General features: G+C 37.8%; 1 protein-coding gene across 2 annotated transcripts; it reads right to left on the bottom strand.

Moving 5' to 3' along the window:
- Positions 1-330: 330 nt before the first annotated feature.
- LOC149199932 (uncharacterized) lies at positions 331-3,154 on the bottom strand. 2 transcript variants are annotated; one of them, XM_089402558.1, is made up of 6 exons: positions 3,015-3,154; positions 2,436-2,699; positions 2,035-2,288; positions 1,792-2,003; positions 1,325-1,592; positions 331-857 (listed from the first exon to the last, which is right to left on the bottom strand). In XM_089402558.1, the coding sequence occupies exons 2-6, from the start codon at positions 2,527-2,529 to the stop codon at positions 588-590; spliced, it is 1,098 nt and encodes a 365-aa protein (XP_089258684.1). In that variant the 5' UTR covers positions 2,530-2,699; positions 3,015-3,154; the 3' UTR covers positions 331-587. The 2 variants fall into 2 exon arrangements, with proteins under 2 accessions (XP_089258684.1, XP_089258683.1); XM_089402557.1 differs by having other exon boundaries at positions 2,436-2,684; positions 3,015-3,114.
- Positions 3,155-27,747: the final 24,593 nt, after the last annotated feature.

The following is a 27,747-nucleotide window of genomic DNA, read 5'->3' as shown; positions in this document are numbered from 1 at the left end:
TAATCGTATCTTTAAAAAAATTCCAGAACTTGAAAAGGCACTCTGTCAACCAATTTCATCAGTACTAATGTCAAATAATTTAAGAAAGATATTAAAATTAAACTTAATTTAACCGCACATTCACAAAACCTTAGAAAACAACAACCCACAGTCTAATCATATCTCATTTGTCAAGCAATTTCATCAGTACTAATGTCAAATAATCGAAGAAACATATTAAACGTAAACTTAATTTAACCCCACATGCACAAAACCTTAGAAAACAATAACCCACAGTCTAATCATACTTCAAGAGCAAAAGCATTTGACCATGTGATTTTCGCTATCATATAAGATTAAGCATTTGACCATGTCATTTAATTTCATGAAAAGAGTAATGGAAAGTGAAGCAGATATGGCTGCAATGGAAAGTACATAAAGCTGCAACAAATCATTTGTACATGCTCTGCAACAACTGCCCGTGAAAAGGGGTATTGGAGAAAATTCCAGAGATGCAAAGCACTAAGTTTAATATCCATATATTGCAAAAAAGAAAACCACTTGGTCCTAAATGGAGTAACTGAGATACAGGTCTAATTAACCCTGTTTTAACATTGCTCTCCCAACAAAAAACACTTCAAAATACGATCAGGAATGCCTTCCATTAGGTTGAATAAGTGACCAACCCCAGGAAGCTCATGATAGTGGATGCAAGAAAGCTTTTCACCAATGTAACGCTGCAAAGTCACCGGCACTAATGCATCCTCATCCCCTTGCCATATATGAACTGAAACATCATTGTTAGGAAATGGGTTATTGAGTTCCAAAGGATCAAAATCCCACTTGCCAAACATGACCATCAATGCTGCCTTCAAACGCTGCAGAGGCAAATGAATCAGTAAATAAGGAGAAAACAAATCTTGGATCCAGAATCAGGCACAGTACCAGTATCTTGTTAATTTGGAATTCTTTGTCTAATCTTAGCATTGGTTTATTGAGAAAGAGAAAAGTCAATCAACCTCAAGCAAATTCCACAATTCAATTTCGTTAAGAACAGCATAGCATTCTGATTTGACTTTTGAAAATGGTTTTTTCTAGGAAAAGGAGAGATCAAGGTCTCAGATGGAAACCAAAGTCAGTCAACCTCAAGCAAATTTCGAAATTCAATTTAGTTGAAAAACATAGCATTCTGACTTTCCATTTGAAAATGGTCATTTCTAGGAAAAGCAGAGGTCAAGGTCTGAGTTGCAAACCACGTAAAATAACATAAATAGACAAGAAATTATAATTCACTTTCCAAAAAGAAGTGAGAGGTATAAGGCCTAGATCAAGGAAAAATAAATACTTCAGCAGATCTTCCACTTGCAGCTAATTTGCGGCCTAGCTCGCGGACATGCCTGTTCAGAGGTTTCCATGTCCCTTGAATAACGCTTGAAGAAGGAAACCATTTTTGGGTATTCCACCAATAAGTCAGCCAAGGGGTATAATAAGCAACACGAAGTGCCCATTGATCCTGTCGGGCTTGCTGATAATAAGCTTCTTTAGATAAATTAACTGGGAAACCAGGCCACCTGTAGTTTATTACAGGTGCTAAGAGTGCAGCACCCGCTAACCTGTGTTACCATCATTCATATTTCAATGTTATTAAAGTGCAGAATCCCAAAATTTCTTAGAAAAGGATCTAACACAACCGTTGTGTTTCTTAACTATAGTCACAGAGACTGCAAAGTTCTCTGTGTGCACCCTATTTAGTATTATATCAACTAATATCATAGACAATAGATGCTAAGTTGGGAAAAAAAAGATGAGAACCTGTGTGGTATATATTTGAGGGATCCCCATATCGTGTATCCCCCAAGGGAGAAGCTCATCACATAAAATTTGGGACCAAGATCAAGTTGGTCTGCAAGCTGTTCAATATCTAAAGCCGCACTTCTTACAGATCGCTTAGGATGAGGATCGCTTTCTCCGTACCCAGGCCTGTCGAAGGTTACAATGTACACTCCCAGCTCTTTCACAATTTCCTGCAAAACCTGAATGCCATTCTGCAATTACCTCAGAAGCTGGAAAGGTATCATTTCTGGATCCTGTAAAACCATGTGCCATAATGATCTTATACTTTGCTCTCTCTCTGGGAACTCCACTTTCCCTGTAGGCCAAATGTCTTCCATCTTGAAGCCGAATTCGAGGGGCAATAACTGGAGGGCCATTCAGAGATCCACAGATAGCAGAAGGGGGCGGCTGGATGGACTTGGATGCCCATGCAAGGAACCCCACCATTAAAACAATGGCTAATTTTCTCAATATACCTGAAATGCTATGTTGTTACCTTTGCTTAACACTTTGAGTATTTGAGTATGTTAGCTCATAAAATAGGGAAGGCATTCAAAACTACAACAAAATTGCCATTAATGATCAGAAAGAGCAGAAAACAATTTTAGGTTAAACTAACTTACCTCCACTCAATGCATCAGATCTTTTGTCCGACTTGCCCGTTCTGGTATGGGCTCGGGCAGCTGCAGCCGAAACTTTTCGGTTCCCAGCAGCCATATTCTATAAAATATACTATGCCTCCCAGAAAACTAAAATAAAGAGAAAGAAAAGGCGCTTATCTCGGCAGCCTTCCAATAAAATCGACCACACCAAGAGGGCTCAATGCATATGAAAAATACCCAAATGCAAAAACAGGGCATTCACTATGCTTCCTGTCAGGATTTTCCCTGCCAATAAATTCAACAGCTGAGATCCTCCTCAATTTCTTTATCCTTAAACAAAATTCTATGCATGCTCCTATCTAAGGATAGAATTCCCCCCGGTTAGGCCAAAATGTGAATCAACTGTACTGTACATGTTAAAATCCAAACACCAAGAAGCAAATCAGAGAAATCTAGGCAAGCCCAATTCAGAAAAACCCAAAAATGCCACATGCAATATCATGCAGAAGCCCCTTTTCTGGTTTATGAATGTCCAATAGCAATTATCACAAAACTTACCTAGAGAAACGAATCTCCAATTGCAAGTATCACAACACTTACCTCCATCTCGGTTCTGGGTTCAGGCATGCAATATGATGAAGTTGGAGCTATAAATGAGGTTGAAACAGAGCAGAATCCCATCGCATATAGCTTTTCCAAAAACATAACGCCAACATATGGGTTGAAATTATGTTAAGGCTTTTCCAAGATTTTGGCATTCTGGACTAAAATACTCAAAATTATGCAGGGGATCTTCATTTACAAGGGAGTAGGATGGTGCCTGCATTCAAATGAGATTATCATAGAGCCCCATAGCACAGCTGTTCCTTTTTCTTGTACAGTGGGCTGATTGCAGCCTAGCAAGCACATTAGGACTTCTGTAATTGTTCCGTTGTTTGACTCAGCAGCGAGTTGGCAGCAGGGGTCAAAACCGTAGCTGTAGTGGAGAAAGGCGCCTCTCTTCATAACCAAAAAAGATGCAGCAACAATAGTTGCATTCAACAGACCGATGGATAGAATGAATGAAAAAAAAATAAACACAGAAATAGCGATCACCTCTGTCACAGGTAAAAATGCGTTGATGATCTTTTCCTTGCGCTTGCAAAATGTGAGGACTGTCTTCTGTCTTCAGGGCGTCAGGCTGTCGAAGAAACTGGAAAATAAACCGTGAATGAGGTTGTGTTCTAACCTCCATAGGAACCCCAGAACAGTTAAACGCCGCCGCCATTTCCTCGCAGAACATAAATATCCACCACGCCACTCCCTCAGAACTGTTCCGCCACTCCCTCGCACAACCGTCCCGCTGAAAAACTTCTGGTTTTCTACCTGCACGAGACTGGAAAACTCCTGCAGAATCCGATGCCACGTGTCGGTATGAGGAGTGAAGGGGCTATTCAGGAAAAAGATGCCACGTGTCAGCACGAGAGTGAAAGGAACGACGAAAGTCTGTTCCAAAGGAAGGCCTATCGGCCTAATAAATTTACTTTAATTTTAACTTTTTATTATTATTTGAGCCAACATTTAAATGTTTACAGACATAGTGTAAATATGTTAAAATATTTGGTAAGAGTTAAAATCCTTCCATCCACCTAATAATTATTGCTAATTAAATTAAAATTTTAAAAATCATATTCCAATATATATATATAAGAAACTGATAATTGATTTCTTCTTAAATAGATATTTAATTAATAAACTATGCAATCAATAATTAAATTTTTAAATATATATTTTAAATATTAAATATTTGTTATATTTGTTAACCTATTTCGAACTGAATTTTTGTAATTATAATTTAAAATAAAATAGACACAAGTAACAATTGATTTTTGTTTTTTTAACCTATGTTTAAAATTTATATATTTAATTTTAAAATTAATTTATCTAAATAATTTATTGGGTCCATGTCTTAATTGCTATCAAACTTGACTTTCAAAAAAATATATATATTAAACTTCGCTTTCATTTTTGTCATTTCTTACAATGTTGCAAATATCCGACCTAAACAATCCTTTGTCGTTATTCTATGATGGAATGCATGGACTTAAATTTTATGACAAGTTGTGTTAAGTGGAAAAAATTATGATGATGTAAAATTGTGTGGTAAAGATTAGGTCAAACTAAATAGTATTTTATTTAAAAATATATTTTAATATTAGAGATGATAATTATAAAATGAATATGTCCATGGGATACATGATTTTGAATTTTGGTGAATAGGTGTGTTATTAAGAAATTGTTTGGGTGATGATTATATATTTTAAATTTAAGGGTAGTTTTAAAGATTTTTTTGGAAAAATGGGAAGTTTAAAGGGGTGAGATTTTATGGTGGAAACTAAGGACCTTATAGCAGTGGTTGAGCATGCGGTTGCACCTAGAGAGATTATATTAAAAGGTCTCGTGATCCTTGCATACATAACTGGATCAAAGCCCACCCTTTCAATTTTAGGCCTATGGGGGTGTATCTCATTTGGAAAAACATGTCAATAAAGTGTTATGTAAAATATTATGAAAACTTTTCTTTACGAAATAAATAAATAAATATTATGAGGTCCTTGGTTTGATCCCCATGGGTTTCAATATGCACTCTTAGGTGTAAATCGCTTTGAAAAACATGTTATGTAAAATATTATGAGGTCCTTGGTTCAATCCCTTTTATTAACTCATGTCCATATTAGGGGCAATGTGGTGCACCTAGTGATTATAGTGGTAGTGGATGAAGTGTCCATGTTAGGGGTAGTGTGGTGCACCTAGTGGTTATAGTGGTAGTGGACTTGACAAAGCGTGTTATGTAAAATATTATAAGGCCTTTGGTTTAATACCTTCAATTAACTCATATCCATGTTAGGGGCAACGTTGTGCACCTAGTGATTATAGTTAGCATATGAAGTGTCCATTTTAAAGGTAGCGTGTTGCACTTAGTGGTTATAGTGGTAGCAGATGAAGTGTCCATGTCAAAGGTATTGTGATGCACCTAGTGGTTATAGTGGTAGCTGATGAAATCAACCAAGTGTTATGTGAGTACAAGACCAACCTAGTTACAAATTTCACTAATTCCCCCCTAAAGAATATAAAAATACAAAAAGAGAAAATGTTTGAAATTAAGTGTGCATAAGTATACTTTCATAAATTGTTAAGTGATATTTATTGGATTTTATCTTTACAATTTTTTTTAATAGAATATAAAATTTATAAAAATAAGAGTCATGAGAAATTTAATTCGGCATAGTCTAACTAACAGATGAAATGAATTTTTGGCCGAAATCCGACAATGCAATTTGTAGTAAGTTCGTGATTTCTTATTGTTTAAAATGCACTTTTGAATGCATAAAGGGATTCAACACCCTAAAAAACCCTCGAGGCACTCAAAAAATTGAATAACTTAAACTTAGATTTTTTAAAAATCTCTACAAGATTTCGGAAAAAAAAATGTTGAAAAAAGTGTTTGAAAATTTTGTCTATTAATTAGACTATGCAATTTAATTTTTATAATTTTGACAATTTAAAAAATAAATAAGTAATGTATAATTTAATTCCAAAAATTGAAATAAATAAATATTTAATGTTTTTTATTTTTATTTTTTCTATATATTATAAATTTAGTATAAATATCTCAATTTAATGTAATTTGAATGATTAAGATAAATTCTTTATTTTGTTTTCATATTTTATATAAGTTCAGATCCTTTTTTTTCATGGAAATGAGTACTTTTCTACTAGGTCTACACCCGGTTGCGACAAAACTCATGATAATTACAATTTTGTTCTACTCATGAGCTTCTGGATTGTCAAATTGCAGCTATCTACCCTCACTTAGAATAGATCAAAATTCCTAAACCTTAACAATACCCTTATTGTCCTAGAAGGATATATTCGACAAAAATGAAACAAAATCTAGACACATATAACACTGGTCATTACATAGATGCTTAATTAATACTATTTGCATTGTGATTGAGGTTTATGCCTTAAGGAGGCTCCCTTGTTGAGCTCACTCGTTGATTGTTATGGAGCTGGAAATCCATAATTATGTTGCAAAGCTTCAACCTCATCCTCCAAGTGTGAAATTTGTTGTTGTTGAGCCTCACCTAATTCTAATGGGGTGCCATCGTTGGCCTGTTGTTAATACAACATAACTTGTAAATCATAAATTTGAGCATTCATTGCTTCATGAGCCTTCCTGTAATGCTCGCATATGATTTGTAGGAATTTACAGGGTAAGTTCCTCAGACAGAACACCAAAGGACACCGCTCACACACAGATCACAGATCAATACACCAGTATTTTGACGTGGTTAAAACCCTCAAAGAGGGAAACAGTCCACGCCTTAGCCAACGCGGCCACTTCATGCAATTTTTTAATAAAAGAATGAAATTTTACATAATCTTCTCTCATGAACAGTTAACCTACAAATGACCCGCCATGCTCTTTAAATAGAGATCATGGACCACTCAGGTGTTAAGCCACGGATCAAGTGTCGTAATACCGAGGAGAGAATGGACCGTCGGATCACTACATATCGTGACCGTCAGATTGTAAGTTACAAAATGTACATAGTAAAGAAACACAATTTACCTAACTCTATACTAGACCAAGTTATACTTAACTATTCCCTATGCGTCGGAATATCCTAACATCCCCCCTTAAGAACAACTTGGGATAGGATTGAAGGATTTACAAATATGACACAATAGGAGAAGGAAGGAGGCACTAGAGCCTATCCCCCCTAGTGACAACTTCCTGAACTCCAACCATAAATCGAAGTTTAGTGAACTTCGCCTCTGTGAGAGCCTTTGTAAAGATGTCTGCAACTTGAGCATCTGTTGAACAATATTGCACTTCAAAAACATGGTCGTGAATGAGCTTTCTGATGAAGTGCATGTGCAGTTCAATGTGTTTGCTGCGCTGATGTTGGACTGGATCTTTGCATAGTTGAATGGCACTTTGATTATCACACCAAAGTGTAGTCGGATGTTGCTTCTGAAAGCAAAACTTTGATAGGATCTGACGAAGCCGCAAGGCTTCCTTACTAGCTTCTACGACACCATGATACTCTGCTTCTGCTGAAGAAAGAGAAATGGCACCTTGTTTCTTGCAAGCCCATGTAATAGGTCCTAAACCAAGAGTGAACACATAACCTGCAGTAGACTTCCGATCATCAGGGTCACCAGCCTAATCGGAATCAGTGAAACCAACCAATAGAGGAGTTGCTTCGGCACTATAATGAATCCCAAACTGAACTGTACCTTGAACATAACAAAGTATTCTTTTAGCTGCTTTCCAATGACTTTCATGTGGGTTTTGCATAAACCGAGCAACAAGGCCAACAACAAAGGAAAGGTCAGGACGAGTATGGGTTAGATACAAAAGTTTTCCTACAATTTGATGGTATAAGGTAGCATCAACTTCAGGAGAAGTACAAGTGACTGAAAGTTTGACTCCAGATTGAAAGGGAGAAGGGGCTGGCTTACAGTCTTCCATGTGAAAATGGCATAGAATATCACAAGCATACTTGGACTGGGAAAGGGAAATACCTTCCTTGGATTGCAAGACTTGAAGACCAAGAAAATAATGTAAGTGTCCTAAGTTTGTCATTTCAAACTTCCTTTTAAGGCTAGACTTCACATGGTTTATAAGGTTGGGATCACTACCAGTCAGGATAAGATCATCAACATAAAGAACAAGAATGATAAGAGACTTGCCCACTTTCTTGGTGTAGACAATATTGTCAGAATGACACCTAGAAAAGCCATTTTCTAAAAGAAAGTTATCCATTTTGGCATACCAAGCTCAAGGAGCTTGCTTGAGACCATAAAGGTATTTATTAAGCCGAAATACAAGGCTGGAGTGTATTTGTATAAAGCCAATAGGTTGTTCCATATAGATTTCTTCATGCAAGTCCCCATGCAAGAAGGCAGATTTAACATCCATCTGATGGACTTCCCATTTGAAAGAGGCAACAAGGGAAAGAACAAGGCAGATAGAGTTCATCTTGGCAACAAGGGAGAAGGTTTCAGTGTAGTCAATGCCTTCAACTTGTGAAAAACCCTTAGCAACAAGACGAGGTTTATGTTTATCAATTTTCCCATCTGGTCCATACTTGGTTCTGTAAACCCATTTGCATCTAACAAGTTTTCGTCCCTTTGGTAGAGGAACAAGATCCCATGTATCATTTGCCAATAATGAATGATATTCTTCATTCATAGCTGCTTCCCAATCTGGATGGCCTGAAGCTTCTACAAAGGTGTCAAGATCATAATTCATTGAAGCTTGAGCAAGTAAAGAAGAGGCTCTATCAAACTGAGAACGTGTACGTTGTTGTTCTGTAGGATCATCGGCAAGATCACCTGCTGCATCCCGAGTAGCACGGACCCATTTTGGAAGCTGAGGAGCTGAAGGAGGATCCTGAGAAGGTGGGGGAGGATTTTCATCCTCGCTTTCATCATCTGAAGAAGAAATATTTTCAAAAGTAGAAGAGATAGGGAGAGGTGGCACATCCGCCGAACTAGGCTCGTAGGCCGATATATTTTCAACAAACTTTACATCTCTTCTAATGATAACATTTTTGGACTTAAGTGGAATAAGTCTATATCCTTTGACATCTTCATAATATCCAACAAAAATACATTTTTCACTCTTAGGTTCTAAAGCTTTACGTTTCTCATTTGGAATATGGGCCCATGCTTCAATTCCAAAAACACGAAAGTGACTTACATCTAGTTTAATTGAGCTCCATGCTTCTTTTGGAGTGATATTCTTTAAAACCTTAGTAGGAGTGCGATTTATTATGTAATTTGCACAGTTAATTACTTCTGCCCAATAATTAAGACTAAGTCCTTTAGATTGAAGCATACAATTAGTCATTTCCTTTAAGGTGCGATTCTTCCTTTCAGCTACACCATTTTGTTGTGGAGTATATGGAACAGTATGTTGTATTTGAATTCCATTCTCAGTGCAAAAGTTGATGAATTTGGTGTTAACATATTCTCCGCCATTATCAGATCTTAGCTTAAGAATTTGATGTCCAGATTGTTTTTCAACAAAGGCCTTAAAGGCCAAGAACATGTTAAATACTTCGCTCTTGATTTTTAAGAAGTATACCCAAGTGCGTATAGAGAAATCATCAATGAAAGTTAAGAAATACTTGTAGCCAGAGAATGAAACAACTAGAAGTGGACCACATAAATCACTATGCACAAGCTGTAAAGGGGCTGAGGCGTGCCAAGAGGCACATTTTTCAAAATTGTCCCGATCATGTTTTCCGAGTACACATCCAGAACAAACACCATCTCTGCAAGATAACATTGGAAGACTTGTCACCATATTTTCTGAAGAGAGCGATAGTTTAAGTGACCAAATCACTCATGCCAAAGTTTGCTCACTTCATCATTATGAGCAACAAATACCAAGGGAAGATTTGATGACCCAAAGTTGTGAAACTTATACAACCTTGTAGAATCATCAGCAATGCCAGTAGCTAAAATCTGTCTAAGATCTCTTAGGTCCTTAATTACAACATCGTGAGGTGAAAATTCAATGATTTTACCTTCACCCGAATGAGTTATCTGATATACAGATAGAAGGTTGCAGGATAAGGTTAGAACACATAATACATCATTAAATTGACCATTGTCTATATGAACAGTTCTAGTCCCTACAACACTAAGAGATCTATCATCACCAACATATATATTTTTGGTGTTACTATCATTTAAAGAAGAAAACATGGCTTTGTTTTTGGCCATGTGATAAGAAGCTCCAGAATCAATGAGCCACTCATGAGAATGAGAAGAAGAAGATACATTTAGTGCATAGCCAGACCGAGAGGCTTGACAACCACATGTAGAAAGTGCTATTCCCGAAGATGAAGTTGAAGTTGAAGAGTGCTCCAAATGGATGTTATGCTTCTTCATTGTTGCTTCCAAGGCTTCCATCTTCTTAAAGAATTTGGATTCTAAGTGGCCATCTCGATTACAAAAGTTGCAATGTCTATCAGTCTTCTTCCCTTTTTTTTTATTTGTCTTATCATTTTGTTGAAATGATTTTTCATTTTGAGGTTGAAACTGCTTAGGACCCTTGTTTGGTTTAGGACCATTCCTTTTAGGATACAACTTCTTAGGATTCTTTGAATTTGGTTGTTGTTGGGCGGCTAACGCTTTCTTAGAAGAGTTTCCAAGATGAAGAAGACCAAGGTGTAAGAGTTTTTCTTGTTCTCTTATTAAAGAATCACAAAAGGAATCAAAGGAAGGGGACTTGTAGGCTTGTCCTTGAGAAATGAAGGCTTCTCTTGTAGAATGGAAGGTGGAAACAAACACAGAATAGGCTGGTCCCAACTTAGTAAGAATGGAATAGATAAGGTTACTATCTTCTTTCTTAACCTTAACACCTTCCAAGAGAAGTCTAAGGGTCTTGAACTTGGACAAAAAATCTTCAATGTAAGAAAAATTATTGGGGTCCAATGTAAGCAACTCATTTTCGAGTTGATGGGCTTTAAGTTCATTTTTAATTCCAAAAACTTTAGTGATCTGTTTCATTGCTTCCTCAGGAGTATCAAGTTCTGCAATATGGAATCTAAGATCTGGAGAAATAGACATCCCTATCAACCCATGTGCTTGATATTGCCTATTTTCCCATTTAGTTGCCTTATCTTCATCTTTTGGTTTGGTTTCTTGGCCTGAGGCTATTCTGTAGAGACCTTTACTTCTAAGTAAATCCATAATGTAGGACCACCTTTGGAAGTAGTTGGTGCTGTCAAGAATAACTTGGCATGGACTTTCCATTTTAACAGAAAATGAAGCTATAGATGTTGAAACTAAATGTTCCAATAGAAAGATCTCGAAAAATTAGGCTGGTTCAAAAAAACGGCTCTGAAAACGGCTTCCGGCTGAAGAAGTTATGGCTTTTAGAAGAAAAGTTGATGAAGATGCCGACGAAGTGCGGGAATGTGCGGAAATGAAAAATCCACCCCCACAAAAAGGAGACTTGAACTCAAGACCTCTACTCTCATAAATTAGCTTTGGACCAAGTGAGCTAAACTAAAAGTTTGAGAGAGAGAGAGAGGGGGGGGGGGGGTGTTTTTTTTAGTCACTGAAGCTTTGGGTTGCGTGCTTGCTTGAGAAAGCTCTTTTTCCCTACAAAAAAAAAAAACAAAAAACCCAAACACGGACATACAAACACAAACAAGCCTTATGGCTTGAGGTTAGCTTTACCCGGAAACTAAATATTTTCCTCAATGTTTCTGATTTTCCAAGATCACACTAAGGCGCAGCGGAAAAGAGCATACGCATGAGAAAAATCCTTCCTCTCTGTTTCTGATTTGCCCAGATCGCACATAGTTGCAGGGAAAAGAGCATACGCAGAAATGAAAGGTATAGATCCGGTAATAAAAAAAGCTAAATAAACCGAAATAATAAACAAAGAGAAAATAACTAGAAACTGCAAATAAACATTGTATACCTCCAGATCTTAAAAATGACGTAGCTAGGGCTACCAGAAACCTTTTCGTGTGAAACGAAAGGGGTTCCTCACTGAAACAGATGCTCCTAACACAACAGAGCAGTCCTCTTGGCCCGAAAGCAGTAAGAAACAGTAGATCTAGGAAACGGTAGTCGGATGCATTTCTACCGGCTTCAGATTTGGATCACCAACGGACGCGGCCCTCAAATAGCTCTGATACCATGTAGGAATTTACAGGGTAAGTTCCTCAGACAGAACACCAAAGGACACCGCTCACACACAGATCACAGATCAATACACCGGTATTTTGACGTGGTTAAAACCCTCAAAGAGGGAAACAGTCCACAGCCTGAGCCAATGCGACCACTTTAGGCAATTTATTAATAAAAGAATGAAATTTTACATAAGCTTCTCTCATGAACAGTTAACCTACAAATTACCCTCCATGCTCTTTAAATAGAGATCATGGACCAATCAAGTGTTAAGCCACGGATCAAGTGTCGGTAATACTGAGGAGAGAATGAACCGTCGGATCACTACATATTGTGACCGTCGAATTGTAAGTTACAAAATGTACATAGTAAAGAAACAAACTTTACCTAACTCTATACTAGACCAAGTTATACTTAACTATTTCCTATGTGTCGGAATATCCTAACATGGTTGAGGCAGAAGAGTTTGAATCTGAACTTGAATCTATGAGTGGGGCTAGCTCAGATCGAAGCCAAAAGAAAGAATAAGGACCTACTGAAAATGAAGCAGTAATGAAACTTCTGATTTCATTTCCTGCACTCATTGATGTTCAGTCGTATAGCCCAATTGCCAATTTAGAGACTAGAAACCCAAAAGGAAAGGGGCACCACAAGAGGAAAAGACAATCCATTCCAAGCCGTAGGGTTCTAACCTTTAAGAAAACACAATGTTCCCTAGTGCGCACCAAACTAACTAACTACAGAATGGACACAACTAAATTTGAGCTCAAGAAAGTGAGATGCCAGACTTCCCAACTGTAGTGGTGCTTGAATCCTAAACAACTTTCCCAGTGACAAAGGACCTAAATAGTAACCTGAATTTCATTAGAGAGCTTCCATTTTCCCTGATTGTGCGCCACCCTTGCTAATATAACTTCCCTTCATCTAAAATTTAGGGGATGGCCAAACCATAAACATCCCTACTCACACAGAATGGAGAAAATAGAGCCACCTCTCCTCAATTTAATTTCTCTACTATTAGATAGTCCCATGTGATTCTACAAGTTCTCATCACTTAAGTCAGGGTCCCAAGACAAAGTAATCATATCCTAACTAACTGAGAAGACACCTTCCTCATATGCCATGGACTCTGTGTTACATTCTCGTCTAATATTCTTTATCCCACATGAATGAGCCATGCTAATAAAGATGACGAAGAGAGATGCCAAAGGATTTAGCTAAAGGATGGAAGGGGGAGGCACTAGTGCAAATAAATGCAACACATTTTCATGCAATCGATCCGTATGAGGTGCCATGATGGGATGGTACGAGATTTGTTGAATTATCATTGAAAGTGGGATCTTATCCCCAATATGCCTTACAATCATACATGGAGATAGAAATCAGGGGCAAGGAGATAATTTAGGGGAGTTCAAATGAGAAAAGGATTTTGACAGTGGCTCTATTATTGGATAAAGGCACACTTTGGGATTGGGGTTACAAATATTGATCATTAGATTCATTTAGGGGATGACAACTTGAACAAAAATACCATTAATTTTTGATTGCCCCTTTTCCAAGAGGAAGGCCTTATTGGCTAGAAGATCAGCTTCACTATTGAGAAATGGAAGGATATGGAAAGAGGGGGAGCTAGAAAAAGAGCAAAGGGCATCCTTGATACGGTGGAACAATAAGCTTAGCATATTATCTTTTGGAGGTGTATTGGCTCTTAGGTGTCAAATGATTAGAAAGGAGTCTTCTAAAATATTTATATCCTTGATACCACTCTTTTGGGCTATTTATAGCCCCAAGTAAAGTCCATACATCTCTTCCTGATTATTTTCTTTCCTACCGAGTCCCCATGAAAATTTATCCACTATTATTCCTTTGGGATTTAGAAGTATACCTCCCCCTCCTGCTACCCTTGGATTGTGCTTGGAGGCTCCATCAAATTGGAGAACCCAGGACTGAAAATTCTTCCTCCATTCTACAAATTTTTTAGTAGAAAGGTGCAACAACCAACCAGGAGGAGACTTGTGCCGATTTGAAGAAAGAGTGATGGGATTGGGAGAGATCCAAGGAGAAATCCACTACTTCTCTAGAACGTCCAATGAGGGGTCCAAGGATGGAAGGTTGTATTCTAAACAAAAAGAGAGGGATTTCAGAGTAGCATACTTTGTTGGAATTGATTTTTTTTTGAAGATGGAACTGTTCTTGGAGAGCCATATATACGAGCTAAGATATTTGGGGATAGAAAACTAGATCTCTTTGAAGGAGGATTTGGTCTAAATAGGGCCCAAGTATTGCTTATCCCAAGCTGAGAAAAATGTATGAATGTTTGAGGGCCAACGTGTTTTGGTAAAGAGAGGTCCAAGGGAAAGGGTCCAAACTGCGCGGGTATAAGGGCATGCAAGAAAAAGATGGGAAATTGATTCTTCTGATTTCTCACAAAGGGGACATCTAGAAGGGCCAACAATTTCCTGTTTTCTGAGATTTCAATTGTTAAAATTTTCTTATGGCATAACAACCAACAAAAGGAATTTACCTTTGGAATTGCATTAGAAAACCACATCTTACTCCATATCGAGGATTTCATTAAGACATGTGAATGGAATAAGAGAGTGTTGTATCCTTCTTTGACTATATAGAAGGAGTTCTTCCAACCCCTTTTATCCCTTGTTACTTGACTTAGTGGGGCACACCCCGATTCAATTTACTTTTCAAAATCTCCACTTCAGGTCATAGATTGTCCAAGAATACATCAAGCTTCCACTTTTTCCATAGACCCTTCTCATCCCAGCTCGAAATATGGGTGAGAGTACCAATACCTGCTTGCTTAAGATAATTTCTTAAGGAACTGAGAGGTTGTTCCTAGCTCAGTGGTTGGTGTCCTAGAATTGAGTCCTCCCATAGATTAAGTTTGATTCCATTACCCAGGATCCAACAAAGATGATTATAAATTAAAGAAGAGGAGGAGGCTATCAGTTTCCAAATTGGAGGTCCTTAAGAGATATCTTCGAGATGAATATTACTACCCTTCATATATTTGGCTTGCAAGACTTGTACCCACCATAGTTCTAGTTGATATTTTACCTTCCAGAATAACTTGTCTCCCATTGTGATGTTTACCAAAGAAGGATCATTGATTCCTAATCCACCATGCAATTTCAACACTTAGATAACATTCCAATTCACTAGATGGAATTTTTTGGTTTCTGATTTGCCTCCTTCCCATAGAAACTTTTTTAGGTAAGCTCCTATTTGTTGTAGCACATACTCAGGTGCCAATAAAGTTGAGAATTGATATATGGGGATGGTTGAGAGTATTGCTTTTACCAAGACTATTCTCCTTGATACATTCAACCATCTTGCCCCCCAATTTTCCAACTTCATATTATTTTTTTCGAAAATGTTCTGCCATGTTTTAGGGGATGTTTTTGTGAGATAGATTGGAATTCCCATATACTTAAAGTCCTTCCAACTGCTAACTATTTTATATCCAAAAACATCTCCAATCTTCTTTGCCTTATGGGTTGTTGTATTCCATGTGAATATTTGGCTTTTTTTATCATTTGTTTTCCCCCCAAATGCTGACATGAATATGTCCAAAGTGGATTTAAATCTCTTAGCTATTAATACTTAAGCTCCTCCCAACAAAATGGTATCATCCATAAATTGACCATTATTTACGCTCTTTGTTCTTGGAGTGAATCTAATGCTTGGGAGGTTGGAAGAGGTCCTTTCAAATTCTAAGCGTCTGCTCAGAGAATCAACCATTATGATATACAGAAAGGTGGAGAACATACAACCATGTCTTAAACCCAGTGAGGATTTAAAGAAGTTTGCTGCTCTACTATTGATTAAGGGAGCTATCCATGGTGAAGAAATGCACAATGCCACCCACTAAATAAATTTTGCATGAAACCCCATTTTGCGCATAACCTTGAAAAGAAATTAATGTCTCACCCGATCAAATGCATTGGTCATGTCTAATTTTATGATCATGCCCTCGTCTCCCCTTCTCCAACTAGAGTCCACTGCTTCATGTATCAAAATGATGTTATAAAAAATTTTCCGGTCAAAGACGAAACCTCCTTGATTTATCAAAATTAATAAGGGAAGAATTTTCTTAAGCCGAGAAGCAAACAATTTAGAAATTATTTTATAAAAAACATTAGAATAAAAAATTAAACAAAAATGAAAAAAAGATGAGAAATTTAATTCTTTTGGAATTAAAACCATAATTTTTTTTATTAAAAATATAAAATCAAACACGCTATTACCAATAACTCTCCAAAGTACAACTTAAACCAACCATTAAAAATATTGAAGTACTCCCCACATATATACTTCCAAGGCTCTTCAAAACATGACCCAATCAAAGTTAAATTATATATATATATATATATAATTTTAAAATATTTTTCTTTACAATTAGAAAAACACTAAATCAAATCCAAAGTACAACTTAAACCAACCATTAAAAATAGTAAAGTACTCCCACATATATACTTCCAAGACTCTTCAAAACATGACCCATCAAAGTTAATATATATATATATATATATATATATATATATATAAATATATAATTTTAAAGTATTTTCCTTTACCATTAGAAAAACTCTAAATCAAATTAAAACAACTTTTCTTTACATAATTTTAATACAATAGACCCTATTTTCTAATATATTAGGGGATGGTTTATTTTCTAATTAAATTTGCATATATTAGAGGATGAAATATTGGGGTAGACGTCATTATGAATTGAACCGTGTTTTTGAGAGGGACGGGAGACCACAGCTTCATCCAAGCAGACCCGACAACACCATTAGTAGAAGGGGCATGGCTCCCCGTATTTATCATCGACAAACTCTCTTATTGTTCTAACTTTGTAAGCAAATTTCCCTTTTAACTCAAATAAAATTGCCAAATACCATTTCAAACACACTAAAAGGTTATCAAAATAATATTATTTTTTGCCAAATCCATGAAAATGATTTCTTCTTTAATACTAACATTATGGTACCATGTTATAAATTTGAATTCCGATAATATTAAGTATCAAAATAAAATAAATGAATATCCCATACCAAAGATACTAATTTTCTTGAAATTTATATTAACAAAAGGATCAATAGACTTTTATTGAAATTTGATTTATAAAAGATTTATTTGTGTTACTAGTGATACATTTTAGTTGTTAGCATGAGTGTTCTAACCAACTTCTAGATCTAATATATTTTTAATAAAATAAAAATACTATATAAACCTGCAAGAAGGTAGAATGCACATTAAAATTTAATATACAATGATTTGATTGTTAATGATTATTAGTAAGATAATAATGACATTAAGGTCGATCAAAAGCACATATTAGGAAGATTGGTAATAGGATAACAGTGATAGTAAGGTCGATCAAAAATACATATTTAGAGGTCTTGTGGCTATATATATGAAGGTAAAAAATTAACAATTATGACCATCCAGAAACATGTAATTATGTGAAATATCTAATTTTCTATCCAAAGTAATTTAGAAATAAGTAGCAAAGTTTATGATAATGAATATGGTAAAAAATAAATAATAAAATTAATAGTAAAGACTTAAATGTAGAAATCAAATTATATATATATAATCAAAATAAATGTAGTCTAGATTTTTATTAATATGTTAAATGCATTCAAATTTTAGTAAATATGACAAGTAATAGTAATGATAAGTAAAAGGATTTTGCAAACACTACAACAACACAAGATAATTTCGTATTGGAATTGTTGTTAGTATAAATTCACTTTATTTTCAAATCTATTAAAAGATGAGAGGAATTAAATCTTTTTAAGCGAAAATCTATTTTTGAATGCAAAATTTGAGGAAATGTTTGCACATGAAGATATTTGATTTCTCTTTATGCTTTATATATATATCTCGAGTATACCATTTTCTTTAACCTTTAGTCTCTAAGTTCTTCTCTTGTAACCAATTTAGGTAGTTATGAAAGTAAATAAAACCTATTATCTACTAGAAGAGTGTGTTATGCTCTGTGTAATATCTCAACTCTAGATTATTTGGTGACTTTCCCCTTCAAAACCAAGTTAACCCAACTTTCCATTGGTCATGGACTTAATTGGCTTTATGATTCTTTCCCTAAGTTGGTATAGACTTGTTCCTCAACTGCCTTTCTTTGTGTCTTCTTCAGAGGTACCAAATTTTGTTGGATCTGGGGATCTAATTGATTGCTATATATTGGAATGTAAAACTAATTGATGATCTTCTAGAGAGCTAACTCACCAAGTTGATTTATGTTGATGCTTCCTATTCAATTTAGGTCCTTTAGGGCATTAGGATGAAACATGTTCAATTTCATAGAAAACTTTACATTTTAGAGAAACTCTATGGTAATCTAACTTCTTAGCTTGGGATTAGTTGTTTCTGTCAAAATAATTTCTATTGGAAACACTTTGTTGAAATCCATTTCCACACATATCTTGGCATATGATGAAATGTTGTGCCTCTTAGTTTCTTGAATAACAAAATGGAGCTTTGTGAGAGTTGACTACTAGAAGAGTGTGTTATGCTCTGTGTAATCTCTCAACTCTAGATTATTTGGTCACTTTTCCCTTCAAAACCCAGATAACCCAACTTTTCATTGTTCATGGACTCAATTGGCTTTATGCTTATTCCCCTAATTTTGTATAGACTTGTTCCTCAACTACCTTTCCTTGCGTCTTTTCTCGAGGTACCAAGTTTTGTTGGGCCTGGGGATCTAATTGATTGCTACATATTGGAATGTAAAACTAATTGGTGATCTTCTATAGAACTAACTCACCAAGTCGATTTATGTTGATGCTTCCTATTCAGTTTAAGTCCTTTAGGGAATTAGGATGCAATATGTTCAATTTCATGGAAAACTTTACATTTTAGAGAAACTCTATGATAATATAACTTCTTAGCTTGAGATTAGTTGTTTTTGTCAAAATAATTACTATTGGAAACACTTCGTTGAAACCCATGTCCAACATATCTTAGCATATGATGAAATGTTGTGCCTCCTAGTTTTTTGAATAACAAAATGGAGCTTTGTGAGAGTTGAATTGATGTTTGAAGAGAGGGATGACTCATCTAAATGGGAGCTAAAGAAATGATGTTAGAGTAAGGATTGAAAGAAGGATACCATGACCTGATGCATAGACCTGAGTATCCCCAAAGCCACAAGCCTAGATTAAGAATTAGATATGAGTCTTTCCCAGTTATTCTCAAGTCATTTCTAATTAGTTTCCTCCATGATTTCATTTTATATATAATATAACTTTATTTCCTGCATTAATTACCTAGACTATCTATTAGAATTTGACAACAATATATTAAAAGAAAATGTAAATGTAAAATGTTATTTACCTATGTTGTTGTGGTTACTCTGATGGTTTTATGAACCATAAGATAGTTACAAAAAAATATTATAACAATGCCTACTTCATTTATGAGTATGAGAGATGAGGGGGCTATAATAGTGCAAGCCTAATTGTAGTATTTCTCTCGCAATAAAACCTTTTGCCTTTCCCATGGATGTTTTCTTCAAAAATTGTGAGGATTTTACCATGTAAGCTCTTGTGTACTATTTTTTTCATCATTCCTCTGAATTGTGTGTGCACAAACTCTTAAAATAATAAGTGGTATGTGAGCCTTAATAACAATAAATTTAGGAAGCCATGTTATAGGTTTTTCAGATCCTTGTTTATGGGACCATTACATAGGGCCAAGGCCAAGTTTCCATAATGATTTGCATCGAAGCCGCATAGAGAATTTGTGGAGAGTCTTGTTACACAACCCACATGTGGGATCACACTATGTTGGTATGCAAAAAACCTGACCATGTGCAAAGGATAAAACTGATCCATGCAACATTGTAGTTTGTTCGATCAAGTTTCTTATGGTTAAGCTGATGTTTATAGATTCATGGAGGTGGTCATAGATTTTAGGAGGAGTTGAACCACTATTTAAAGTTCCATCTAGAAGGGTGCAAAGCCACAATTTCAGCATGAAACCCTAGCCACTAAATAATGAAACCTTGTATATATACAAGGTTTTCTATTGGTATAAACAAAACATAATTGAAAGTAGAGTATTGTAGCTTTAATTCTTTTGTTAAGAGAAGAATTGACATGGTGTATATATATATATAGATATAGTATTGAATAAATGAAACATGCAAAACATTTTTATATACAATATCAAAATTGAAGGAAAATAATTACATTGCGAGGAAATCTTTTCAAGACAAAGTATACTAAACTTTGAAGGAATGATTACATTTGGGAATTCTAAATAAATGTAGAGAAGGGTGGAACCTTTAGATAGAACATAAAACATAACGGATAGAAATACAGTTTAAAGGTTTGATATATAAACATTGTTTGTATTAGTTATTAAAGAAAAGGAAATATCCATAGTAATAGGTGTAAGTCAACATGACCTTATCAAATTACAAAAATTAACAGAAGTTCTGGGTTGAAGGAACTCGTAATTAAGTACAATCATAGACTTGTAAGCCTGTAGAATGAAAATTATTCTTGGAAGGAAGATAACCTTTAATAATTACAACATATAGATATATAACATAGAAGATAAGTCATCTAGGTGAGATGTCTCAATGTCACATTCATGAACATGCAAAGAAAAATCATTCCAGTGTTTTGAAATCCTTCGACCTAGAATGGTGAGTTTCGAAAACCTTCACGAGTGATAGTGAAACGTTTTCGTAGCATATTGAAAAGAAAATCCTCAAAATATCATTTAAGAAGTGCTTTAATACCTAAAATACAAAATAAAGTATTTAGTTATAACCCACACTTCAAAATATATATAAATGAATTAAGTCATATCTAACTGGAAATATTCGTATCAAAGAGTAGTTTAGCTTATGAGAATCTAGAGTATGAAAGACCCATTGATTCATATGGGTTATAAAAGAATCGAACTTAGTAAAATAGATTAGAAATAGTGTCAAAATCTGTGCAATGTAACTAGAAGTATATACATAAGGACAAATACCCTGAAAAAAACCTAACGATTAGGGTATGAAATTTGTAAATTATAACTCAGGCATAAAATGTCAGAGTCAAATTTAATAATAAATGATAAAAATGTGAATTCAAATATAAGTTGACAGAGCCAAATTAGAGGATAAAAGATAGAGCCGAAGCTAGTATGTTGTCATGGTATGTCTAGGGTTAGAGGAAAACCCTAATCTCTAAAAAAACATATTAGCATAACAAAGAACGGAATAAAAACCATGATGAAAATAATCTTGTTTTATACAATCACCCGTTACATAAAAGATTGATAAATTTTTTAATTGCAAGGCTAGAAGGGCCAAAACGACATGGGTAAAAATCCCATAAAGAAATCACAGAGAAATGATAAGTATAAAAAAGAATTTGTAATATGGGACCATAAGTATTATAATAGAGAAATAAAAAAATAAACTATATGTATTTTACTTGAAAATCAATATTCCACTCAACAAAATGCTAAGAATGAAAACCTTGGAGTTGTAGTGGATTCCCCAATGAATACACAACTCAGAAACATTGTAAATGATTCCAACAAGTTAGAAACTAAATACCGAAATAATGTGTCTTGAAATTTATAAAAAAACAAATAATTTTACAAGGTTTTGATCTCTATGGGGAATTACCCTAGATATATTGCTCGGTGGAAATGTGAAAACTAGTGCACAAAGCAAGAAATTTCTCGTTATTACATTAACAAACTCTAGAATGTCCTTCATGACCAATGATCGAGGGCCTATAAAACTCTTTGGCATATAAATACGTTGAATATAATTATAAAAACTTGATAAAGCCAATACAAAGAGAGTTAATACATAAAAAAAGTAAACCCTAATGGATTGTAGAATATAAACAAAAAATAAAAGAATGATAACGACGACCTAACAGAAGGATTACCTCTAGTATAACCTCAAAAATTTAAACTATTAACATTCAGACTGATGAATTAATAATACAATGATTGCGAAGAGAAAAAAATAAGGGCCAATTGGAGCGGGCGACAGGCATTTAAGGCAAACTTTATGGGCTATATTCTTGAAAATCTGCCACCAAATTAGCATTAATGAACTGAATGTGGGGGGAATGGTCAAATTCAAATTCAAAAGGCCCTATAAATTACAAGTGGTTGTCCAGCAAAAAACACTTGGCATTTTGAGAACTGAGCTGTTGCACTATCAAGTGTGAATGGACCTTTCGAACTTTGAGGCTTTGAGAGCAAGTTCAGTGTTTGAAACATTGCCAAAGGAGACGCATGACCTTCTGACTTGAATGATGTCGACACCCACAGAAGCCGCGCAAGAAATTGCGGAAGTGGAAGCCCCAGAGAGCACCGAAATAATCATTGAGGTCCCTAAATCACGACGAACACTAAGACCCAAGAAGGATAAGTAGGCCATGATCTCGATGCGCGTCTCACCTAGAAATCCACTGAGGACCAAGATCACCCTGCAGGAAAAGGGGAAGGCCATTAATCTGGAGGCTGAGGAGGAAGAATTTGAAGAAATCTTGGTGGAGGAGGAGGATGTAGAGATGGAAGTCGAAACCTAGGGTGCAGACCCTATCACCAGGCTACCGGAATATGTTCCTCCGTGCAAGGGTAAAGTCAAGGTGCCAAAGGATATAGATGAGAGCAAGAGCTCTTTGCAAACTTCACTGCTCCCAGACGATATTATTTTTAAGGGACCGCACTTGGGGCGAGTTCCTGTGTTGAAATTTGAAGATTAGGACCTCGCAGACCACAAGAAGTTCCCGCATTTAGCAACTGCGAAGCTAATGCACCAGAGGATCGATGAGACTACTGGAACAATTCAATTGAAGCCGCGGACATGGCTCAGAGGTGTAGAGAAAGTAGGATTTCTAAACCTACTCTGGGTGTCGCATTACCACCGTGCCCCAGTGACCGTCTTTGTCATAAGGCAACTGCTCTGCTTGGTGCATGATGGGTGCTTGTGGCTGGAGGAGCCCATCCCCATCACTGACCATTTGATTCACTAGATTACATGGTTGCCTTACTCAGGGGAGGTTCCAGCCAACATTTTTGAAGGAAAAGGTGGTGATTTGGCCCTTGCGGAAGTAATGACGAAGAGGTTCAAGTTGGAGAAGAAGAAGCGAGGGTATGCCATCTCCAACATTAATAGCCTTGCCGTCAAGTTCGCGACACAAATCCTAGCAAGGAAGGTGACACGGAAGTGCCGCGCAGATGAGGTGCCTGCGCCTGTGGTTGCACTCGTGGCCCAATGTGTGGAAGGAGTCCAATTCAATTGGGTGAACTATCTATGCGGCAAGTTCCTTGCGAACTGCCGCGAGGCATAGGAATAAGGCAAAACATTTCATTACGCGTGGCTCCTGTTGTCGATAGTACTGGTGGCATGGGAGCTGTCCGAAGATAGCGAGTTCCCTACGATCACGCCGGACCTTCTAGAGGCAGCGAAGTACCCTTTTGCTATGGGCGGCTAGGGACGTGCAGAGGATAAAGTAGAGCAACATATTTTGGATATTGATGGAGATGAATATCTAGATGGGGATCAATTGCAAGCTGTAGTTGTGGCCCACAATATACAACAATTTATAGAGCTTTGGAGAGTTCAAAGTAGATTTCCACCATGTTTTCATCAAGGTGCAAAAGGACCCTACGAAGATGTGGCATGATTTACCATACCTGGTGACTGACGATGTAATATTCACAGTCCTTGAGTTTGGCTGCCGGATTGGCATGCTCCAGCTGACTCCGCAGTGGAAACGGACAAGTTCACCGTGCAACGCAAGAAGGAAGAGAGAAAGCTTCGAATGGCGCAACTAGCAGAGAAGCGCAGGAATGAGGAAGCAGAGGCTAAGGATCAGGCAGCACATGACGCCGCGAAGTTGGTGGAACAACAAAGAACATGAGAAGAAGACTGCAAAAGACATAAGTCACCTTCGCCCGAACTAGAGACAAACATAGAACAAGGTGGCGCGGACCCACAGACGATGTCCATGCAGCTCAAGCGTCCGCGGCCACGAGAGCAAATAGTGCCACGGAAGAAAACCAAGGCATCCAAAACATCTTTTGACCCAAGCACCCTCACTGAGTGATCCAGATTTAAACAGGAACACAACAAATTACAGAGATAACCATATACACAAAGATGCAGCGGAAATAATACTTCATTTCATTAATGGAAAATACTAAAATATGCTTACAACCAAAAATGGAAATAAACCAGCTAGGGCGATGGTAGCTTATCTCTGAGAAGAGATGTGATGGCTACATGCCTCTGAACTGTGTTACAATGAGGCTCGAAGGCCTATTTATTGTTGAGAAACAATGGAAAACCTTAACATTCCAAAACCTAACCCTAGGAGATGAAACGCCAAACTGTGGGCCCCGTTTGGGGTAAATTGGTACATCAACTTCCCGGGGTCGTAACTTTGGCATATGATCTCCGTTTGACGCGTACAATAGCTCATTAGAAAGATCTATCCGAGCACTATCATTGTTGGAACGAACAACATCGGTCCATGGAATGGACTGATGTTGCCCTCGGATTCCCCAAAAAACGTCGTTTAGGGCCTCAAAAAGGCTCCGGAAGTTCAGGACCCGAAAAACTGCTAAAAATAGTAAGTTGTGCTACCATTAAGGAAACTGAAAATGCTAAGAAAGACAATGGTGGGGGTCCAGGTGGACTTGGCAGGTGGCCACCAATATCCACCTGGATCATTCCTCCCCCCTTAGGAAGCAATGGTCCCCATTGCGTTGAGCTCCTCCATGAGATGAGGAAACTTCTGCTGAACTTGTTCCCTGGTGAGCCACTTGCCCTGCTGAAGGAGTTGGCCTGCTTTGACAACTCGATACAGTTGGATATTCTGTTGGCGAGTGTTCTTTATCTGTGTGTCCATGATCCGATCAGTTGCAGCTTGTTCCATGCAATCTGGATTTAATTCTGTGGGTTTGAGCTGTTCTGCAATGTCAGATGTGTCTAGTAATGGTGGAAAGTATGGCCGAAGGCGGTCCACATTGAACACTGGGTGCAGGCCAAGGAATGGGGGAATGCTGAGCTCAAATGCATTGTCTCCCATGGCCTTAGTAATGGTGTAAGGACCATATCAGAGTGGTCTCAATTTCCGATAGGCTCCAGTAAGGCGTTCCTTCTGCAAATGTAACCAGACTTTGTCGCCCACCTGAAACTTGTGTGGCACCCGATGTTGATCATGTCGCTATTTGTACTTGGCATTTGATTTCTCAAGAATGTCATGGACCTGCTGGCGAATATGTTGGATGCGCTCAATGAAGCTGGTGGCCTTATCTGTTTCGGACTGGACATGAGTTGAATTCATGTGAGTAGCTGCAAGTGGCATGGCCACATCAATGGGGCATAGTGGCTGGAATCCCAAACCCACCTGAAAAGGGCTATGGCCAATGGAGCTGTGAAGAGCTCGGTTGTAGCTGTGCTGAACATAGGGGAGGCTCTCGTCCCATGTGCGTGGATGCTTTGAGTTATACATGCGCAGAATGTGCACAATCATCCTATTGACAACCTCTGTCTGGCCATCAGTTTGAGGATGGAAGGCTGTGGACTTCGTGAGTTTGGTGTCCAGCATTGACCAGAGACTGGACCAAAATGTGCTGAGAAACCGACTGTCCCGATCTGAGATGATAGACTGTGGGATCCCAAAGTGCACCCACACTCGTTCAAAGAAGAGTTTAGCAGTGGCTTCTGCTGTGATATTCTTCTTGCAGGCCATCATAATGGCCATCTTCGAGAACCTGTCGACGACCACAAAAACACAGTCATTTCCATGCTTAGTGGAAGGAAGGCCTGACATGTAATCCATGGAGATGGATTCCCAAGGTCGACTAGGGGTAGGCAACGGGGTATAGAGGCCGTGCTTCTTAATGGTCGGTTTGGCAATGGCACAGGCAGTACATGATCAGATGTACTTCCCAACATCCTGTCGAAGATTCGGCCAATAGAAATAATTTTGCAGTACTGCCACTGTTTTCTCGACCCCGAAATGCCCAGCAGCCCGACTGTAGTGTGCTTCCCAAATCATCTTGGCACGCTCGCTTGAAGGAACACAAAGGTGACCAAGGTGGCATAATAGGGCATCCTGGAGGTGAAAATCTGCAACATGCCGACCCTCCAAGAGTGTCTGGTATGTGTGGCCGAATTCTGGGTCGCTTTTGTAGAGAAGTGGCCAATCAGAAGTCTCGTGCCCACAAAAGTTGAGCACGGTGGTTAGCGCCATGATCGGTGGTCGACTGAGGCAATCTGCAACATTATTGGTGCTGCCCTTTTTATACTTGATATTCAAGTGAAACTGTTGCAGGTATGTAGACCACTTCTGATGGCGATCATTCTGCAATTTCCCTTGGGTCTGTATGAACTGCAGAGGTCGGTGGTCTGTGTGGATGACCGTTTCCTTCCCCAAAATGTAATGCTTCCATTGTCGGCAGGCCTGTACAATGGAATACATCTCTTTATCATAGGTGGGGTACTTCCGGACTGTGTCTGAAAGTGTTTCACTGTGATATGCCACTGGATGTCCATGTTGAGTAAGGACTGCCCCAATAGCATAGTCAGAGGCATCTGTCTCGACCTCAAATGGTTGTTGTAAATCTGGTAACGCGAGCACTGGTGCCGTGCAGAGGCGATCCTTCAACTCCCTGAATGCCTTCTGTTGAGATTCAGACCAAAAGAATTTTGCTTTCGCCCCGCCCTTGGTGACTTGACTCAAGGGCCAAGAAATATGAGAAAACCCCAACACAAACCTGCGGTAGAAGTTGGCAAGACCTAGAAAGCTGCGGAGCTCTGTTAGAGTGGTTGGAGAGGGCCAATCCCGAATGACTTGGATCTTGGCTGGATCGACATGCACCCCCTGTTCATCAATGATGTATCCCAGATACTGAACCTGGGTCATGCCAAAAGTGCATTTCTCCAAATTGGCACATAGCTTGTGTTGCCGCAGTGTTTGGAGAACCTGTCGGATGTGGTGGAGGTGCTCTTCCCAACTCTGGCTGAAGATCAGAATGTCATCCAAGTATACTACTACAAAGGAGTTGGTGAATGGCCGCAAGATGTCATCCATTAGCCTCATAAAGGTTGCAGGAGCATTCGTCAATCCGAAAGGCATGACCAACCATTCGAAGAGGCCCTCCTTGGATTTGAAGGCAGTCTTCCACACATCGGAGGGTTCGATTGGTACCTGGTGATATCCTGACTTCAGATCGATCTTGCTGAAATATTTCGCCCCCTTTAGTTGGTCTAGGAGGTCATCAATTCGCGGGATCGGGTACCTATTACGGACAGTGATCTTGTTCAGCGCCGATAGTCAATACAGAGTCTCCACGTCCCATCCTTCTTCTGTACCAACACGATCGGGCTCCCACAGGGCGATGAACTCGGACGGATGTGACCTTTCTGCAGGAGCTCTTGAATCTGCCTCTTGATTTCATCGTTCTCCAGAACGGAGCGCCGATAAATTGGTCCATTGGGTAGCGGCGCACCTGGGGTCAGATCGATGGAGTGCTTGACTTGACAGTGCAGAGGAACCCCTGTTGGGGAGGTGAAGATGTCCTCGTACTCCTCCACAATCTT

This window comes from Pinus tabuliformis, chromosome 2_1 (genome assembly GCF_031772625.1).
Source record: "Pinus tabuliformis cultivar Carrire ecotype Pingquan chromosome 2_1, CPIR1, whole genome shotgun sequence".
Lineage (NCBI taxonomy): Eukaryota > Viridiplantae > Streptophyta > Pinopsida > Pinales > Pinaceae > Pinus > Pinus tabuliformis.
The sequence above is the reverse complement of the archived record's forward strand: the minus strand, read 5'-3'. Positions and strand labels throughout refer to the sequence as shown.

Bases quoted from the DNA above. Each gene is read 5' to 3' on its own strand.
- LOC149199932 (XM_089402558.1), bottom strand. From the start codon at position 2,529: ATGGCTGCTGGGAACCGAAAAGTTTCGGCTGCAGCTGCCCGAGCCCAT. The intron at 2,289-2,435 runs GTAAGTTAGTTT...ATAGCATTTCAG, and splicing joins ATCTGATGCATTGAGTGGAG to GTATATTGAGAAAATTAGCC. The intron at 1,593-1,791 runs GTTCTCATCTTT...ATGGTAACACAG, and splicing joins CTCAAATATATACCACACAG to GTTAGCGGGTGCTGCACTCT.